Genomic DNA, 20296 nt, shown 5'->3' on the forward strand with positions numbered 1-20296 from the left:
GCCAAAAAAAGGTTATAAATTGCCACCAGGTATTTTATTGACAGGATTAACATACTTATTTTTAGGATTGCTTTGTGGATGAAGAGGGATTTTTCACTGAAGCTGCAGGTCCTGAACTTCGAAACAAGAATGTTCTTGAGGAAGGGAATGAAGCTGGTGAGTACTTGATGTTTAGCTGTCTGTTACATTTGTGCCTGTTACATTTGTGTGTTCATATAAACTGGACACAGCTTGAATATGGATGAGGTATCTGCACTTCTTAATCTGTATTGATCATGGAAAGAAACAAATTGAAGTTAACAGAAGTGGTATGTCCATATTAGATTGTTAATCCTACTCATTGTTTCTCTCAGTCATTCAGATGCTTCAGGCAGCTGGGAGTTTGTTGAAAGAGGAGAAATATGTGCACAGTTACCCATATGACTGGAGGACTAAAAAGCCAATGATTATTCGTGCCAGCAAGCAGTGGTTTGTAAACACAGCAAGCGTGAAGGCTACAGCACAAGTGTGTAATTTTGCTTTCTTATGGGACATTTGAAGATGGCGGATGCTATTTGGAATCAAAAAGCCAATCTTGCTATAGCTCACTTCAGAATATATTCTTCTCTAAGGTTTACAAACAATAGTTGAAAAGTATTCATTACTTGTAGAAGTGATGAATCTTGTTGAGTTTTGTTCTCAATATTAATATAATCCAGGATGAATGCATTGACATATTTGTTCATTGTATTTACAGGAGATATGCGTATTTCTTAGAGCTACTGATTTTTTCCCAAATTAAATCCGAAGAGACAGTTTTATCACTATTAAAATTACCTTTGTTGATTTGCATTGATTCGATACCTTTAGCTGCATGACCAGATATCTTTGCTCCCCCACTGATTTTGGCACAGTCCTGTTTTAAATAACTTCATAATTTTTTTAATATGCAGTGCTCTTTGAAATTATGTATATCCACACAGAAAACTCAGACCAACACGTCAGGCTGCTTTGGGTAATAGCTATTTTCTTCTAAGTAGGGCATGAGGTATTGTATTCCATGAAGGATAATGTGGTTCTTGAGGGCTGGGAGTGAGTGGTAGCCCTCACTCTGTAATGCAGATGGTATGTGTCATGATGGGGATCAAAGTAGACAACAAGACAATGGGAAATGTACAGTATATACAGTGTTCAGAGTTTGTTACTGAAGAGCAAGATGTAGGGAAGTAAATGAAGTAAATGTGACAGTTGCTGGAAACATGTTATTCAGTGCTGAGAGTGGGAATGTAGACCTGTACCTTTTTTTACTGGTAACATTAACATTGTGCGAATGCTGCAGCATGTTCAATTCACTGTCTGCTTTATAGGAAGTGCTGAAAAAAGTGAAAGTTGTTCCCACATCTGCAGTGAACAGAATGCTTGAAATGCTGGACAGAAGGACGTTTTGGTGTATATCACGACAAAGATCTTGGGGTGTCCCAATTCCTGTTTTTTATCAGAAGAATACAGGAGAATGCTTGATAAACAGGTATTTGCCTAGCTTTATATACTGAAAAATGAAAGAGTGAGCACTGTCTGTTGTGCTGCAGTTACACAATATTATAAAACTTCTAACTGTTCAAGTATAAACCTATGCTTTTACTTGTAACTGTTTATATGCACAACTAATTCAGCTATAAATTAAAACAATCAAAACCTCATTGCTGAAGGTGACTTGCATGTAAGTAATGGAGATCAATTTATGTAGATACCTATGTTACCTGTAAAGTCTCCTTGATAGTTATTGCTGTGCTTTCATCCCTCATCTTCAAGTTAAGTGAAGTGATAGTAATCACTATCCTTTATGTTTAAGCAAGGAGTAAAAATGCAAGTTGTAGTTAGACTGGATTGCAACTGCAGCTGGAAGTTGAACAGGTATTTTGTCAAAATAGCATTTTGCAGTTGAATAAGTGGCAATAATATATCTGAAGTGGAATAACCGAATCAGTTGCAGAATAAGTAACTGCACTTTGTTTCAAAATAAAACTAGTGTGTTTTTGAAAGCTAGCCTCAATAAACGTAGGCAACTGGCCTTTAGCCATATGATTTGGGACTTGTAAAGCTTCAGATGTTAGCCTTATTCAGCCACCTTCTGGCTAATAGCATCCAGGTACTGTAAACCCTGCATTTAAGGAATCTGGACAATGTAATGTAGAGTAAATCCAAGCTATGCTTTGAAACAAGAAAACTCAACTAAGTATGAACCTTTCCTCTTTTAAAGAGTAATAGATTTCTGCTTTTATTCCTTTGGGGAACAGAGGTTACCAATTGTGAATATCCTCTAAGAGATTATTTCATAAAAGTAGGATTATGGAGTTCCACATTCATTGTTTTCTGTCTTGAGATATGCTGCTGTAACTCTGTTTTATACATCTTGACTGTCCACCCACTCATGCAAATTCATTATGGATAATAAGATTGCGTAGTTGGAGATGAACTTAAGTAGTGTTACAGAACTCTTGGGGTTTTTATTCTGGTGTTGAATAAATATACTGCACAGAGTCCAGCGTGTTTTCCAGAGGCTGGACTGAGCACACTGGTATAGTAGTAGGTGAGGCTTAGGGTGTGGGAGCAGGGGATGGACTTCAAGCAGTTAGTCCTTAGCTTCACCTAGTGCAACTGGGTGTGTAGGTGCAGATGTGTACTTTGACTCTTTCACAGTAGGCAATAACTGTGAGAAAAGACCACAAGAACTGTAGCTGTTTATAGTTCCTGAATAATGCTGACACACCTCAGGAAATAAATGAATGGAGGCTCTGTGGGGTGTAGAAACCATTTTAACCACCAAAATTGTTACCGTATTAAAAAGTAAGCATATGCTCACATTTTAAAAAGTCACAATTTCTGAGGAATACTTGTAGTCTATTTGCGGAATAAGCTTAAGTGTACTTATGACTACTCTTAACGTTGTACTTTCTTGTGCTTGCTGAAGATTGCTAAATATATAGTTTAACAACAAAATTAGAGTGTAATAAAACCCAGCCTAACAGTTAGTAGTCAAATGTGAAGGGCACTATGAAGCAATAGGTCCTTCAGAACCCAGGGGAGCTGACCCAGAGGAATCAGAAAGCATTTGAAAGGAGGGATGCATGGGAATTCCTTTAGGTTGCAGTAGAATTACCTCGAAAGCCAGTGATCTGTATTGAAAAGCATGTCTTTTGTAAGTGCTTGAGCTGTGTGAGATTATTGCTGGAGTTGTACAATATGGCAATTGGGGCATTTTCATGTGATAAACTCTGCACTAGTGTAGCAAGTTGACTTTTGTGTGTAGGTATGGAACTAGTGGTCACACATGTAGGTGGAGGAGCAGAGCAACATTATGGCATGTTTGGTTAGAGTTGATCTGGGGGAAAAGAGACATTTAGGAAAAAAAGAGACATATGCAATATGCTTGAAAAGTAAATTTATTTCATTTGACCCACAGCTTCTGATGCTCATTTATAGTCTGTACTCTTGTAACCTGTTTTACAGCAGAGGTGAAATCGTCAAAGCGAAGTGTAAACCACATTAAATATTTAAAGTTAGCTGCAGCAGACTTCTGTGACCAGAGTGGGAAAAGTGCACAGAATATTGGCCTATAGAAATGACAGGCAAATTTAGAAAGCAGTCTGTCAATTCATAGGTCATTTTCCTGGACACCAGTTCTTATTGAAATAAGCACCTAAGATGAAGTATTTTGTTGCATTTGTGTTAATCATTTTGAAAAACTCATCACAAGAGGTTGCTGACGTATTTCTACCACTTAAGAATTTTCATATTCAGATTGCGGTTATAATTAATATCATGAAAACAATAGTAAATAATTTAAATTTCAAAACAAAATCTGTTTTCTTATCTGGAATTGTGGATAAATGTGCTCCCAGTAACAGCTGCTCTGGAGTTTCCGAGTGACTATCAAAAGTAACAGCATCTCCACTGGAAGTCAGTGTAGTCCACATGGAGTTGCTGTTACATATGAGAGCACCAAAGGTCGATCTTGAGTGATGCTGTTTGTATATCACCTGTAAAAAAGACTTTAAAAAAGATAACCAAAAGAGTACCTAAAATAAACCGCTGTGTTTCCCTGTGAGCTCCCCTGAATTTGTTATGCAAAAGGCGACAGAAGGCTTCTCTTCAGGTTGCTCACGTTTAACAGAGTATTTTTCCCACACCAACAATCCTATGTTTCTAACTTGAAAGCCAAGAGCTAGATGGAATCTTGCATGCAGCAAGTACTCTGTGAGTCTTCCTGTTTGCTGCTATGGCCCACCACAGCTGTAAAAGCCATTCAGTTGTTCAACGCTGTTGTCTATAGTTAGAAATTTAATACTGATGATTAAATTTGTAATGTAGGGTATGCAACATTATACCGCCATCAGGAGTTAAAGAATGATTATAAAACAGCAACACCCCATATAAGAGAAAGAGAGAAAGAACAATTTTTTTCATTATTGCCACTTTTAGTAAGAATACGGAGGTAAAGTTCTGCCATTGTTCCACATGAGTGGAGGAAGAAACCCTTTAACTAGAATACATGCACAAATAAATGCTGATGCTGTTTGTCAACTTTCAAAGTTTAATAGGTTTCAAGAGAAAAAAAATTTGCAAATTCACTTTTCAGATATTGGTATTAGTAAGTACTGTTACAAAGATTATTCTAATGCCTGCAAACGTTTGTCCCTTTCTCTGTGACTTTGATTAACAGGTAACTTAAATTTCTGACGAAGAAAACCCCAACCTGTTTTGAAGTACATCTATACTGCTCTCTAATTTACTGTTGAAAGTCTTAAGACACTTCAGTGACTTGTAAGCAATAGCAACTTACCATAACCTAAATACTTACTGCTACAGTATCAATGCTCATGAAAAAAAGATAACAACTTGCCGTCTTTTCTCATTTGAAGAGGTTGAGAGAACACCAGGCCCTTTATTCTTCTCCTCCTGACTGTATCTTGTGCTGCCTAATTTCTGTTAACACATTAAATAAGTGTTCAGCATAATCAATATCATTCTTCAGAGTGATTGGCTGGTGTCATGGTAGCGTGAATTGCCAGGAGGGGGGGGTCAGTGCTAAAACGTAGCGAGTGACACGTAATGCAAGTTCTTCTAGATAGTGCATGAATACAGGGCAAAGTTTTACAATGGGGTTTATTGCTAACTCGGTGAATTGTCATGCTCATGTTGAAGCCTGCAGATTATAAAGTAATGAGTGGTTGTTTGAGAAGGGTGGCTTTTCGCTTGCACCTTACAGAAAAGTAATTTGCCAAAATCTTTCTTCCAATACAGATACCTTAAGCAGTCATTTCTCTCTCTTGCAGTGATAATTAATCATGAGGATACTGGGAATGGATTAGAGGAATGGGGTTTTTCAGACTGTTGGAGGAAAAAGTATTTGTTGAAATGGTATCCTGGAAATCTTTGGTCTTAACTATCTCCTCTTATAAAATACTTGCTTGTTAATCATAGAATAGTTAGGGTTGGAAAGGACCTTTTGATTATCTAGTTTCAACCTCCTGTCATGGACAGGGCCACCTCACATTAGACCAGATCAGTTACATTCTGTAGGGAAACTGAATATAATGACAAAACTAAAACTGGTAAAATGTTAGGGGTTTGTTTGTTTGTTTCTTTCTTTTTTTTACTTGGTTTTAAAGTGTAGTAGAATTTGGAGAATACCAAGTTAAGTTCACAGTCATTGACTCCTTATTTATTCTAAGTAACTGATAACAAAAAACCGACCTTATCTGTCTGAAAGCTTGTATCTGTGGTGTAATCATATCTGTTAGTTCACGTGTCACAGAAATGTGTCTTTAAAATTATTCTGCCCTTCCTAAATTAGGAATATAAATCTTTGCATTACGTAGCAATACACTTGATAAAAGCTCTAGCTATAGTATCTTTTGTAGTAATGGTGTATCTACAATGGTAGGCAACTGCTGTGTGACATTGGCAATACTTACTGTAAATGAAGGCAGTCATTTTATTATGGTTTCCCAAGGGAGACTGATAGCAAGGGTTTATTTCCTTCTTGTCTCTCTCCCTGCCTCCAATGGCAAGGAGAACTGCTCATTCTCACTACAGGCAATACAGTTTGCACTAACACAGTGTTTCAGGTCCTCTCTCCTTATTAATTCTCCAAATATTTGTTTGACACGCCTGATCTTAACAGTTATCCCTTCAGCTGAGGAGAGATGTCATCACAGTTAATAGTTGCAGAGTCACAAAACTGTCAGCACTTGAAGCTGTATCTCCTTTACGTATAGCTTAGAACATCTGACAAAGAGATTTGTGCTGTAATCAAACTGAAGCCAGACAGTTGCTGGAAAACATTGGTTGTTAAGAACATATTCGTACATGTTGTCCAAAGTAGCTCTTAGTTTTGGTCTGTGGCTGCATTTATCACCTTCTAAAAATCATCACAAATACATGTTGAAAACTTCAAAGATTTCTAGGTTGAAAATTAATTCAGCATCAGTTTATGGCCCTTCACTGAAGTTATTTGCAATATGGAAACGTTATGTGGAAGACAAGCTTAGTTCCTGTTTAAGTTTTCTACTTGCTTTATGGAGCATGTTGGTGGCTTTTCTATACTGGTTATGGGTATGATTCATAATTAGAAAAAAATTCTGGCTTTAATTTGATACCAGAGCCATTAGCTGAGCACTGTCTTACTTCTTCCATGAGTCATTCAACATGTATTAACCTTTTATGTGGTAATAAGCATGTTCTGGGGTGAATCATCCTCTTTTTAATTTAGCTACTTTATCTTCCACTGGTGAATTCCATGAGTAAGGATTGCCCAGTAACAAGAAGGCATTGACACTGGAGAGAGCTCTTGAAATACTTGAAAACAACTAGTTATCCATCATTGTCTTTAAAAATACATAGGTAGTGTATTTGAGAAGAATCAAAGATGGAGCTTTCTGTTGGCAAGGAGTGAAAATGATGCTGTATATTGTTTTTTCTAGCCTGTTCCCAGGTGCCATGGTCTGTGTCAAGACCGAAGGTGTATGTGTAAAGCCAGGCTTTTCAGTGGAAGGTACTGACCCTGCAAGAGAGACTAATTCATTGGAGTAATTTTGTCTGTACTGAGGCGAACAAACTTTTTGGCTTATGTGATTTGTTTTTTCCTGAATGCTTTCTGAATGTGAAGGTTTAGCCTGAAGGAGACAAAGCATAAGGGATACTGATACTATCTGCCAGGAATCTACCAGGACTGGAGTTGTTTGCTTTTGTCTTGGAGAAGTAACATTTCACAACTGGAAGTGTAGGCAAGTAGGCCTCTGTGCAAATATTACTGAAAGGGAAAGATGCTACTTAGAGTTGGAGCTCCTCAGTGTTGTTTTACCAAGTGTTAGCAGTTCTGTTATAAAGCCATAAATTGTGTCCTATCATCATTAAAATGGAAGGTGAGTGATACCCGTTCTAATCTGAAAGGGTAAGACTGGTGGAGGTAAGCTGGTTGGCTGTCACTTTGTGAGCCTTACTAGTTAGTGGGTTTTCTCTCCAGAAAACCTACTGGGATGTTCTACAGGAACTTACTTTGAAAAACAAACTGATGAATTGATGATTGATTGATTAATACAAAACTGCTGGTCTGCCATTGCAATTTTATTCCCATAACTAAGAGCAAAACTGCATTTTCTTCTTACTGTTGCACCTCGTGTCATATGGTCAAGTGACAATTTGTTCTGCATTTTGGTGGAAAACATAGGTTGTCATGCTTGAACTCTTGTGTGTAGGAGTCCACTAAATGTTATAGTGATGCAGCTGACCTTAGTAGCAGTGCAGTAAAAATACTGTGCTGAAGTTCAAGTACAAGACCAAGACCATCTTCATGTTGTGTTTTCAAGTTAACAATGTCACATCATTATTTTACTTCTTCCCCTCTTGCAGTACTGTGTCATGAAGTTAGTTAATCGATTAAATATTCGTTTCTTGAGTTAAAAATGAATCTCCAGTGGCTTGGGTAACACAGTGGGTTTAGTTTGAAGTTGTCAGGTCATGATTATTTGCTGTACTCCTTGAATACAGCAGGTGTCTTAAAAATCATCTCTTTAGTAAAGGCAAGGCAAAGTGCTTGAGGCTTGCTTTGGTTTTTAAGCTGTCTTAATTAACGTCTAATTAAATGATATTAAAAATCAGTTCTCCATAGCCATTCCTACTGGCCACAACAATTGAATGTCTCCTAAATAGTGCACAGAAATGCTGTACCTTATGAACTCGTCTGTTGACTTCAGAGTATGTGTTGAAAGGTGTTTTACATCCCTCCTCTACTGGGTAAAGTTTGCCACATTATTGGGATTAATATATTTATCCATTTCTTACCATTTAAAAAATATGTTACTCAAAAGGGGGAATTGAGGCAACCAGAAGTCTAATACACATGTGTGTTGTTCAAAATATTGCCATTTCTCAACTCTGCATTTGCATGTGAGTTCTCGGTGTCATTTTATCCAGTGGAGAATAAAAGCCTGTTGTCAAAAGGAGCAGATATTTTGGGTGGAAAATAATTTTTTAGTTTCTTTTTAAATTCAAGGTTAAGAAATAGCAAATTAAATGGATTCTAGAAGTTTTTAAGCTGCTGGCATCTCTTCCGAGTGCCCAGTTATTATTTGCAGAAAAAGCTGTTTGGAATACATGCGGATTTCTGTATGTCTGGGTTTTACACAACCCCAGCCGTCTTGGAAGACAAAAGTAGGAAATCTTCCTATACAGGCAGAAAGCTCTGTAGAGTCTCATCTGGATTAGAAGCTGGAAAACTGCAGGTTTAAACAGCTTGATGTCTATATCAGTTTATGTTACTGCTTTGGATCTGAGACACTGAGGTACAATTAATTCATTAATTAATAAACCCCTTTTTTTCTTTCTAACCCAGTGAAACTGTCGCAAATGTCATCAAAATCGTGGAGCAGCAAGGAACAGATGCATGGTGGACCCTTCCTATTGAACAACTGTTACCAAAAGATGCTGTAGCGAAGGTAAGTTTTTGACTTCAAATACAGAAGGTGCTTGAAAGAGTTCAGTGTTGGGAAATGATACAAAACCTTTATCCATTCCCATCCCCCTTTTTCAGTCTTGGACCTTCACGAGAAGGTATCCTGGGAGAGGAGTATTCAGAAAGTGAGATCCGAGTATGGCAAGAGACACAGTCAGATTTGTGCCATTAATTCAGGGCAGAAATCTCCCTCCTTCTCCTGTTCGTTCCTGAGAAAAGTAACACCCTAACTAAGCAAGTTATGAGCCCAAACATATATTTGGTCTTTGTCATTAAAATAGATGAGAATTTTAACTTAGTTCTTCCTAACTTTTTACTGTTCCTTTAACAACTTAAGCAGACACACAGACTGTACTTTTCCTTGTTCTGGTTTAGGTTTTCATCAGTAAATATCCAAAAACTATTGTGAAAAATTATCCAAGTTATTTTGTGTTCACTCACAAAGCTGATGGCAGAGCTTGCACAGATCTACAGGCTACTTTATTTCTACATTCAAAAAGCGTTGATGCTAAGGGGTATTCTATTTGCAGTATTTAATAGTTGTTTTTCCAATAGGCTGGTGGTAATGTTTTGGATTATGTCAAGGGACAGGATGTCCTAGACATCTGGTTTGACAGTGGAACTTCCTGGGCTCATGTTTTGGAAGGTACAGAATTAATATGTTGATTTTTCTTTTAAAATGCTTGTAGAACAAAAATGTAACTGTTTTGCATGATGGTGGCTGGTGTCAGCAAAACTAACGTAGGATCGTGGCTGTGACTTCTCATAAAGCTGCTTTTGCCTGTAAAGATAAGGATCTAATGTTGGCAAACTCATTTTCAGCATAGTCAAAATTGAGAATTCTCTAATACTCTATTCTGACTGATTTTGCCATGTGGCATACCATAGATCTAATCAGAACGTACTTGTTTTGAGTATAGAAGCTTCATGACACTAAGTACTTTGCTGTTAGGTGGTACTTAAATTATTTTCAGTTAACAAACTTCATGTTGGGCAAGGTATGTGAAGCGAAACAACACAGATTAGCTGCTGGATCTAAGTGAGTTGTAGGTGTACTTTTTACTTTCTGACCACTTCCAGTAACTAAAGCAATATATTGTGTCTTAAAATATTTATACTTGCTATCTGCTATTTATAGCTCCTACTACCAGTAGTTGCTACTCAGCAGGTAGCAGCTATATATTTATGTAAAAATATATAAAACATGGCTTGTTTGCCTGGAGGATAGTCCGGAGTCAGGAGTCCTTTCTAAAGGAGGAGTCTGGTCCCATACATCAGGTCTGTTGGACTTTAAACCCTCAGTACACAATGGTGTGATAACAGTCTTGTTGAATTATAAAACACTTTAGTACCAGAGGTTTTATTTCTTAGCAACGTGGTCAGGCAACAGTATCATCAGCAGACATTCATTTCCTAGAAGACCTTTACATGTATTAAAATTTAGACTCTTTAAAAATGGTTCTGGCTTGGTTTTGGAAGGTATAACAAAGTAGTGGCATTCTGTGCACAGTTACATACTTGGATTCTTTATTGACTTAACACCTCAGTATGCAAAAGCTACGTCTAATCCTGTGAAGGAAAGACACTGTGTTTATTAAGGAATAGCAGAATAGCAGGGGTAGTAGATGATGACTCTTGACTCACTGTTCATTTGTGTAAGGCTCCCATATGGATACTGTAAGTTGTAATAAATGTTGGGTCTTTCACACTATTTCTTTCATGGAACCATTCAAAGTTCCTCTTCTCTACCTAGTCATATATATTCCTGAAACTGGGCGCAGTGTGGTTTGTGTAAGGCATCTTCTTTTGCTGTCTGACATGATTGGAGTAGCCCCACTGGTTCAAAAGCTGGGGGAAGTACAACTAAAGCAGTGTGATTTTATAAGCCTCTATCTGCAGAAATGACACGAAAGTTGCATTACCTTTTTTCCTATGTAATTAAGGCTCCCAGCCACTGCCAGCAGTAGTAGTGCAAAAAAGTAGTAGTAGTAGTGCCATCAAAATGCAGAAAGCACTTTGCAGGAGAAATTGTTGAATTAGTAGTTGTGTCTTGAATTTCCCAATATACTCCAGCTTCTAAGACTTTTTGCAGAGCTTCTTCCTATGAATAACAGGCCAAGGCTTACAAGGAGGCTCACTGGTGGGATTCTTTTCCAAAGTACTTTTACAGAAAAATGGATGAAATCCATAGAGAAATCCAAAATTGCTTACAGAATGTTGTAACAGGAAGAACTCCCTGCAGTTTAAACTCATGGAAGCACAGAGGCACAGGGAAGCTGGCATGCTACCTGCAAACTGCTACCTGCTCATTTTGTAGCAGAGATCAGTGATAACAGCAGTTATTGCTGGCCTTCTGATGACAGTGTCATGTTGTTTCACAGCACATGAGTTAGTTTAGGACAATGGGAGGGTATAATATGATGGTTAAAACTGAGGCTGATGTTTATAATTGCTTCACTCTACCATGAGCTCAGTTTATTGAGAATGAATGATAAATCAATGATCTGTCTGTAACCAGCAGGAATAAAAGGTGGTACAGATTTCCATGCCAGTTCCACACTTGCAAGAATAAGTTGTTTTCTCCATTGTCTCTGGAACGTGGGGAACTTCAGCCTCAGTTTTCACTGGACTCAAACAATATGTGTCTGAGCTTATGAGATATGGAGCAGCAGTTATAAAATTCATCCTTTTAGCTGATGGCCACATGGATTGCTTTCAAAAAATAGGTCAGGATAAGGAGGAGGAAGTGGAGAGAGAGGTTCTGCATTGTGAGGGTCCTGAAATGGTTAAAGGAGTTGCTCAGTGACAGCAGACTCAGTGGCCTGAATTGTAGGTTGCATGGATACAGTTATATCTGTATGCTTCCTGTGCTGTGTTTCGTACCAGAGACTGGGCATGGTTCTGAGGGAAGGACTTAAAGTTCCTCTTTTTCCATTAAATTATGGTTGCCTTCCTTTTTCCAGCCTGGCTGTGTCAAAGGAACCACTTCTAAAATGACGTTACCCAAACCGTTCTCCATCAGCAGTGTGGCAGGGATGAAGGGGTGACTTACACCCTAAGACCAAAGATTCAGCTACTGTAATCACAAACCCAGAAGTGTACAGTTATAGCTAGATTGTGTGTAAAATAACCACCCCACTTGCACCACTGAGAGCAGACCCGCAGTGCAATGTGCTCTGACAAACCAGCCTACTGCTACTGAAGGTATCTGAGATACCACTTGCTTCATTAATGCTGTTTGCCTAGCACTGCTTTCACTGAATGGTTTATTCTTGGGATGTCTAACCCCGTTTCTTCCTTGCTACACATGCAAGTGTTAAAATCTAAGTCTGAACACTGAAGTGTGAATACATTCATGTTCACAGTTCTGCTGTGAGGTGGCAGAGTATTAATACCTTGCCTCCAAAACCAGGGTCTGGTAAAAGCAGACTTTGGTTTAAAAGCATTTGCTGATTTCAAATACTCAGTGCTGTGGTGCCTTAGACTTTTGGGGGTTTGGGTTTTTGCTTTGAAGTTTGCATTCAGGCTTTTGATCATGCTCATTCCAGTAGTTGGCTTTGGAGTACCCATTGTAGAGAATTCTGTTTTAACACTCTCTTACAGGTCTTGCCATTCTCCCTGTGGGCAGGATGCCCTCTGCACTGCAACCTTCAGATTGTTACTTTTCAAAATACTTCATATAAAAATGCACACTGGGCCCTATTGCAGTGATGGGTTCAAACTGAAATAGGGGAAGTTCAGGTTAGATATAAGGAAGAAGTTCTTTACTGTGAAGGTGGTGAGAAACTGGCACAGGTTGCCCAAAGAAGTGGTAAATGCTCCATCCTTGGCAGTGTTCATGGACAGAGCCTTGGGTGACATGATCTGGGGTGGGGAGTCCTTGTCCATGGCAGGGGGGTTGGACCTGGATGATCTTAAGGTTGTTTCCAACCCAAGCCATTCTATGATTCTATGATACCTTCCATTGGTAAAAGTCCCACAGAGTCCCAGTAGTTTTGTATTGCAGTGATGGTAGTTTCCAACATCATAACTATTTTCCCTATCTTATTGGCTAATATTTAACTGAATGAATGTGATTATTTTACAACTTAACTATCTGCTTAAACTTTTATGCTGACTTAGAGACTTGAATTTATCTTGGCTGATTCGTTCCTGGCATTAAAATACATTTAATCTAAAAGTCAAAGTCTGTAAGATCAAAGACACAGAATCTTGAAATCAACCCAGAAGGATCATAAATTGTAATTCTCTGTCATGACCTATGTACTATACCTCAGTGTAAAACAAACAACCAAGAAGTCTCTCCTGGGTTGCTGGACATACTCTTCCATGTACAAACATGCACATTGTTGGAGTTGATTTATATATAACTATCACAACTGTAATGAAACTGAGGTGGTAGGGGAGCTGCTTAAAAGGCAGGCTTTGTATATGCAAAACCCATGTTTGTGTTTTATAGAGATAAAATGATCAGTTAACTTTAAGCTACGTTAGCCAGATGTACTGGTTCCTGTCAGAAAAGACCAACAAGTTTGCTGTTTGTAACCAGCTGGTTGTTTAAATTCTTCTGTAAGTTGTTACTACGGGCATTTCCATTAAAAGTTCACTTATCTAAAGCCAGTGGCTAGTAAATGAGTTGTAAATAACAAATGTTCTTACAGATCATCACAGTGATGTTCTTCCTTACCACAAATACTCTTTATAATCTTGTCCTCACAAGTATTTTTGCAGTCTGTTTATACAAAGGCCCTTCTCCGCTTACTCTCCTTTTAAAACCCAAACTCTGTAGATTTCCTTGAAGGAATAAACAGATGTGTTAAAACCCGTAACAGGAGCCCACGCATTTTTCCTGTGCTAGCTGGAACCATGTGGCCTTGACCTTTGTAATGTTGAACTTCCTTTTATTGCAGGATGGATCTAAATATCGAAACTTCCATTAAGTCAAGCAAATAAATCAAGTGTGTCAGCAGCAGAAAGAAGCATTGTCTCAGGGGTCCTCGAGGGAGGAGAGAAGGAGCAGTAGATAAAAACTTGTGTCTGCATAGCTGGAAAATTACACCACCAACTTTTAGAATCAGAACTAATTTCCTGCCAGATGTGTGTATCATTTTGCACATTTCTGGGCTTTGACGTGCATGTTCTCTGTGGTGCTCCACATTACTCTGTTCTCACTCTCATGGTGACCTTTCTGGGCCTGGTTAGGATGAGGAGGGACTTGTTGAGTCTACAAGTCTTTTACCTTTCTGTACAGTGACTGAACTCCACAACTAGTCTTTACAGCTTTGCTGTGCTCTTTCAACCCTGTGGGAGGGCTGAGTTAGTTCATAGAGTCATCAAATGGTTTGGGTTGGAAGTGACCCTAAAGCTTATCCAGTTCCAGCCCCCTGCCATGGGCAGGAACACTTTCCACTAAGACCAGGTTGCTCCAAGCCCCTTGAACACTGCCAGGGATGGGGCAGCCACAGCTTCTCTGGGCACCCTGTGCCAGTGCCTTAGCACCCTCACAGGGAAGAACTTTTGCCTAATCTAAAGCTACTCCTACTCTCTTTTAGTTTAAAGCCGTTCCCCCTTGTCCTGTCACTGCATACCCTTGTAAAAAGTCCCTCTCCAGGCAGGCATAGGGTTGCTGTTATGCTTTTAGTGTGCAGGCAGCTCATATCCAGTCTGTGCACCTTGTTGCCCATTTTTTCTCTGATGCCAGCAGTACTGTTCAGCTCCAGTTCCTCTCTAGCATTCCTCTTTATTGTGTATTTATATGGAATGATATTTCCACTCAGCCTTCACCTGGATAAGCTAAACAAGCCATGCTTCTCCAGACCCCTCTCTCCCACAGCAGGCTTTGTTTCCCATGTTGTCCTCACCCTTCCCTGAAATGTTTAACCTTCCTGAAACACCAGTGACCAGAAATGTTGATTCTGTCACAGGTGAGCTGCGGTCACTGCCAAAGCTTCCTGGTCTCCTCTGAAAGTACCTGATGCCTTACACAGGCCAAACAGGCATGTTACATCTGGGACTTGTATCCTGAGTAATTCCCAGCTGGTGAAGTTTCAGGTTGTGGCATAGATATTTTATTAATTCTGAAGTATATGATTTTTTTCTTTAGGTTCTTCACTTTGTTGAGTGTTTTGAGAACTTCTTACGAAGTGCTCTGAGCGTGATAGCTTCTGTTTTCATAACTTACTATTTTGCTTGGGGGAAAGGAAGCTCATTTGTTAAATGTCTTGGACTTAAAAAACCATTGTGCTACTAACGAATCACTTGTATTATGTTCCAGTAACCATGCACCATGTATACAAGTAACTTACGTACTGTGTTTAAAGAGCAGAATACGTTTTACTAATCTCTCTCAGATTTTCTGTGAAGTGTATTAACTGAAGGTATAGGCTGATACTTTAAACAAAGTCTCCTGGTTTTAAAGGTGCAGAGCAAAGAGCAGATACGTACCTTGAAGGAAAAGACCAACTGGGAGGTTGGTTTCAGTCCTCTCTGTTAACAAGTGTGGCAGCAAGGAATAAAGCACCGTACAAGTAAGTGTGGTTTGCAAACACATTGCTAATTCATTTATTAAATGTCAGGCTTCTGAGAGTGTGAACAGTAGTGTATAACAGAGAGAGAAAGCCATTAGTAAGTATCTGACTTAGGTTGTAACACCTTCAGTATAAAGTTTTCCTCAGATTAGATTGTAATGGATTTGTTGTTTGAGTTGTTTCAATCCTAATTTTAGTAGCTGTTTTCTTCCTCAGTCATTTAGGTGTATCCTTTTACGTTGCCAGATACAAGCCTGTTCTTTTGCCATCTCTTCCATTCCCATAATGAAAAGGATTGGTATGGGAGGTGCAGGATGGAAATCTAAGATCATTAACTTGTGAATTGAACATTAGGCTGTAAGGAATTCAGAATTAGTCTGTGTGAGTTTTATACTGGAGCTCTGTTTGTCCCCTGGCAGATGAAAACAACAGGGGAGGGTAATGTGGGTCAGTTGCAAGGAAGCTGTGCAAATTTGAGCTTGAAGAGAGTACTACTTTTAGTCTTTAATTCATCTGAAATACATGTGCCCAAATACCTGAAGCAATCTGTTGCTCCCATGGCAAAATCAGATGAGGAAACTCAAGTTGTATCACTGCTTGGAGGGTAGTACAGTGTATTCATGGTTGGTTGAAATCAACAGATGAAGCCTCAGTCTTACCAAAATAGAGGTTTTCTGTATGTTTTGATGTGGGAATATCCTTAGAAACCTGTTCTTAACAAAGATTTTTCACTGGGATATTGGTTTCACTAAAATCTTTTCTTCAGGACTCTGGTAGTTCATGGATTTACTCTTGGTGAGAAAGGGGAGAAGATGTCTAAATCTGTTGGCAACGTGGTTGACCCTGATGTAGTTATCAATGGAGGTGAAGTAAGTCAAACTCTTGAGTTTGTAAGAATCGCTAGTTGCAACTTCCACTACCAGATTCTGCAGCAGTCTTGTATGTTTTTGTCTGAACAGCTGCTTTTTGTAAGGCTCTTCTGAAGACCTCACACCTTTGTTCTGTGCTAAGAGAAAAGGAAGTGCATTATGCAGGAGGTGTAGAATGGTTCCTTTTCACTTGGCAACACTGTTGATGGAGTGATTTGGGGCAGGGTTTAAAAACATTTAACATACTTAACCTTTGCTTTCAAACTGTCTAAAACCTCCAAGATGAGCTGAGCAGTCAGAGCAGTGGTTGTACTCAGCGATCTGCTCCCAGCTTAGGCTGTGGATTGACTCTGGAAACTGAGTTCATTCTGTGCTCAAGGAGGTTGCACTGCAGGTCATGCTCTGATGCTCTGCACAGTCCTGCTGTTGCTCTTTCAGAGGCTGCCAAGTAGATTTTGCAGCTCTAGATAATGCATCCTTACAAAGACCTTATCTAATTCAATAAAACACATAATAGCTTTCTATGGTTTTTCAAAAAAGAAGACATTTTCAGGGTTGAAAAGAGGGTGGAAAACAGTCTGAAGAGGGGGTGGGAGAATGTAAATCTAGATATTAACATTAAAAAGCAAAGTTAAGCATTCAGAGGGTTCAGGCTGTAAGATGGGTTGATCTTATGCAAGTTCTGGCATTCGCTGTCTGCAGACTGCTGCAGGTATCTATTGTACTGGATAATGTAAATGGTATATATGCTTGCTAAAAGAGGGGGAAGACCTGCAAAGACATGCTTACAGATACTTCACAGCAGTGGTGGTGTGGCACTGCACTGCTCGCCACACTGCAGGGCCCCCAGAACTTTAACTTGGTGCCTTTCTGTCTGCATAGGATCACACCAAGGATCCCCCATATGGTGCTGATGTTCTCCGCTGGTGGGTGGCAGAATCCAATGTTTTCACTGAGGTGCTGATTGGGCCTGTTGTACTTAATGCTGCAAGAGATGATGTCAACAAGGTAAGAGAGACCCACATATGCTCTTCATTCTAGTGACAGGTCCTCTGTATCTGATTTTATGTTGGATGCATAGAATTCATGGCAAACCTTTTTAATCTTTAGCCTAAAGAAAGCTTTTCTGAACTCAGGTAGGGAGGTACTACGGCTTCTTACATCTGTGAATTAAATAGTAAAGTGTCCTAAGGAAAAGACCAGGGTTTGCAGCATTCTTCAGTAATAGCCAGTCTTGTCTTTATTTCTCTATAGGTCCTTTTGGCATCATAGAATCATAGAGTGGTCTGGGTTAGAAAGGATCTTGAGATCACTCAGTTCCAACCCCCTGCCATGGGCATGAATGCCTCACACTAGACCATGTCACCCAAGGCCCCTTCCAGTCTGGCCTTGAACATTGCCAGGGAGGGAGCATTTACCACTTCTTTGGGCAACCTGTGCCAGTGGCTCATGAACCTCACAGTAAAGCACGTCTTCCTTATATCTAATTTGAAGCTTAAGCCCATTACCCCTTGTCCTATCACTACAGTCCCTGCTGAAGAGATGCTATTCTAACTCTTCAGTCACTTTGAAAACCAGTCAACTTCAGTTAATTCATTCTAGGATATTAAGTTGTTTCATCTAAAGTGCACACCATTAATGTTTCATTTTCCTGGTTTGCTCCTAGCTTCGGAATACAATACGCTTCATGCTGGGGAACCTGGCTGGCTTCAACCCAGAAACAGATTCCATCCCTGCTCCAGAGATGTACATAGTGGATCAATACATGCTGCATTTACTGCACGATTATGGCAGTAAGGTAGGGGTGAACTGTACTGAGATGAATGTATGTGTAATGTTTATCATCAGTTATTCCCTCTAGGCTCTTTAGGTACAGAGTACATGTCAAGTTGGCAAATTTCTTTGATGCAGTGTGAGCTCTCTTAAGCCCATTCCAGATTTTGAGAAGAAAGCTTTGTTTTTAACGTTCTTACTTTTGACATAGGCTGTTTTTCCCACTCCCTCCTGCTCAAGGCCTCAAATTACAAGTCTTTAGAAATAGTTAGAATGGAATAAAAAAAAACAAACCCCAAAAATTCTAGAGGTTTGGCAGCTGCTGTAGTCCAAAATTTAGTAATTTCTGTCACTCAGAAAGATAATTTCTGAGGTTCCCCGTGTCCTCTCCCCTCAAATTTGAATTGAAGTTATGTATTTGTCCTAATTGTTACTGTTCTAATATTCCCCACAACCCACCTTTTGGAGGAGAGCTTTTGGCAGACTCTGTCACTTATTACAGTTTCTTTAAGTTCAGATTCATCAGGGATTGTCATTGTGTGCCATGTATGTGAATCCATACGCTGTTCTCTCTCTCTTTGCTCCCTCTCCAGGTTACAGAAGCATACAAAGAATACAATTATAGCAAAGTTGTTCGACTATTGCAAGCATTCTGTTCCAGAAACTTATCAAACTTTTATTTCAGCATCATTAAAGACAGGTACGTTCATTACTGCTGCCCTTAGAAGAGGAAATACAAGTTCATCAGTTTGACATGGAGGCAGTAATGCTCCAGGTGAATGTCGTGTGAGCACAGGGAACATTTCAGTGATGTGTTGTGCATTACTGCACTAAAGCTCATAGGTAAAGCTTGGCTGCTGTCAGCTGAGTACTTCTCATTAGCAAGCTTCTGTTTGCTGCGCACTGGGAGCACTGAATCACTTTGTTGATCACCTTTCAGACTTTTAAAGTCAGATTCTTGGAGCTGTATTTCTACCTAGAAATGTGTGCATCTGGATCTGGGAAGGTAGAAGAGCATTTAGTACTTACCTGGGCACCCTACTGTCTTTTACTGATCTGTAAAACAAGTAGACAATCCTAAGAATGTGACCAATGCACTTTGACAGGGCTGCAGGCTCACCTCTCTGAAAGTGATCCTGTTTCTACACAACAAAGCAAATTAACATGCCATGTACAGCATCTTTCATGTGGCTGCCCACGCAAATGGATCTGTACCTGCACTGCTGTGCATACCTAGGAAGGGCAATTCAAAAAAACCTTTCCTTCAAAAGGCAAACTGCATTAGACTCCTGTACGTTCAGTGAAGCATCCTGAAAGGATGGCTCAGGATCAAGGACAGTAACATGAACACACAAATACTTCCCAGCTTTTATCTCTGTCTTGCAGGCTCTATTGTGAAGAAGAAAAAGATCCCAAGCGCCGTTCATGTCAAACTGTGCTAGCAGAGGCTTTAGACGTAGTAGTCAGATCCTTTGCACCAATTCTTCCCCACCTGGCAGAGGAGGTTTTCCAGCACATCCCTTACAAGAAAGGTAAAGCACCTGTGATTTCTAAGGGATTCTTTTAGTCTACTCTTTCATTGCACAGTTAAAAGAATGCACATAGAGAGATAAGCTTCACTTTTATTCATTTGATAACCACTTGACTAGAAGACACTAAATGAAAGATTCCTTTGCTTTCAAGACTCAGGGGGTGTGTTTCGTACTGGCTGGATTAATGCAAGTTCAGCATGGAAGAAGCCTGGCATTGAGGAAGCAATAGAAGGTGCATGTGCAATGAGAGACTCTTTCCTTGGGTCCATTTCTGGCAAGAATGCTTTGGAATATGAAGTCATCATTGTAATTGAGCCTGGACTGCTGTTTGAATTAATGGAGGTAAAAGATGCAAATAAGAATAGTGTTTTTATCTGTGCAAATCCTACTTATTGCTGGATGCTTTCTTCTGCTCAGGCAGGGACATCTAGCACAAGTTCCCCAGAGTGTGTCTGGGTAGGTTGTGGAAACCAACTGGAGGCTCCACGACCTCCTTGGGCTACCTGTGCCACTGTCTGGCCACCCTCACAGTATAAAAGTGGGTTTGTGTTTTCTTGGGATTCCTTTTTCCAATTTCTGTCTGTTGCCTCTTGTCCTGCC

The 20296-nt window shown here is 39.5% G+C and overlaps 1 protein-coding gene across 1 annotated transcript in view; it reads left to right on the plus strand.

Annotated features, from left to right (window-relative positions):
* The window catches only part of IARS2 (isoleucyl-tRNA synthetase 2, mitochondrial), a 29562-nt gene that overhangs the window by 8195 nt on the left and 1071 nt on the right, over window positions 1-20296 (plus strand). The window contains exons 10-21 of the mRNA XM_005151881.3: window positions 66-156; window positions 354-505; window positions 1347-1507; window positions 8876-8978; window positions 9551-9641; window positions 15414-15522; window positions 16289-16391; window positions 17274-17399; window positions 18058-18189; window positions 18758-18864; window positions 19551-19696; window positions 19848-20038. Of these exons, the coding sequence (XP_005151938.2) occupies window positions 66-156; window positions 354-505; window positions 1347-1507; window positions 8876-8978; window positions 9551-9641; window positions 15414-15522; window positions 16289-16391; window positions 17274-17399; window positions 18058-18189; window positions 18758-18864; window positions 19551-19696; window positions 19848-20038 (1512 nt within the window). The remainder of the gene's footprint in view (window positions 1-65; window positions 157-353; window positions 506-1346; window positions 1508-8875; window positions 8979-9550; window positions 9642-15413; window positions 15523-16288; window positions 16392-17273; window positions 17400-18057; window positions 18190-18757; window positions 18865-19550; window positions 19697-19847; window positions 20039-20296) is intronic.

This window comes from Melopsittacus undulatus, chromosome 3, assembly GCF_012275295.1.
Source record: "Melopsittacus undulatus isolate bMelUnd1 chromosome 3, bMelUnd1.mat.Z, whole genome shotgun sequence".
Lineage (NCBI taxonomy): Eukaryota > Metazoa > Chordata > Aves > Psittaciformes > Psittaculidae > Melopsittacus > Melopsittacus undulatus.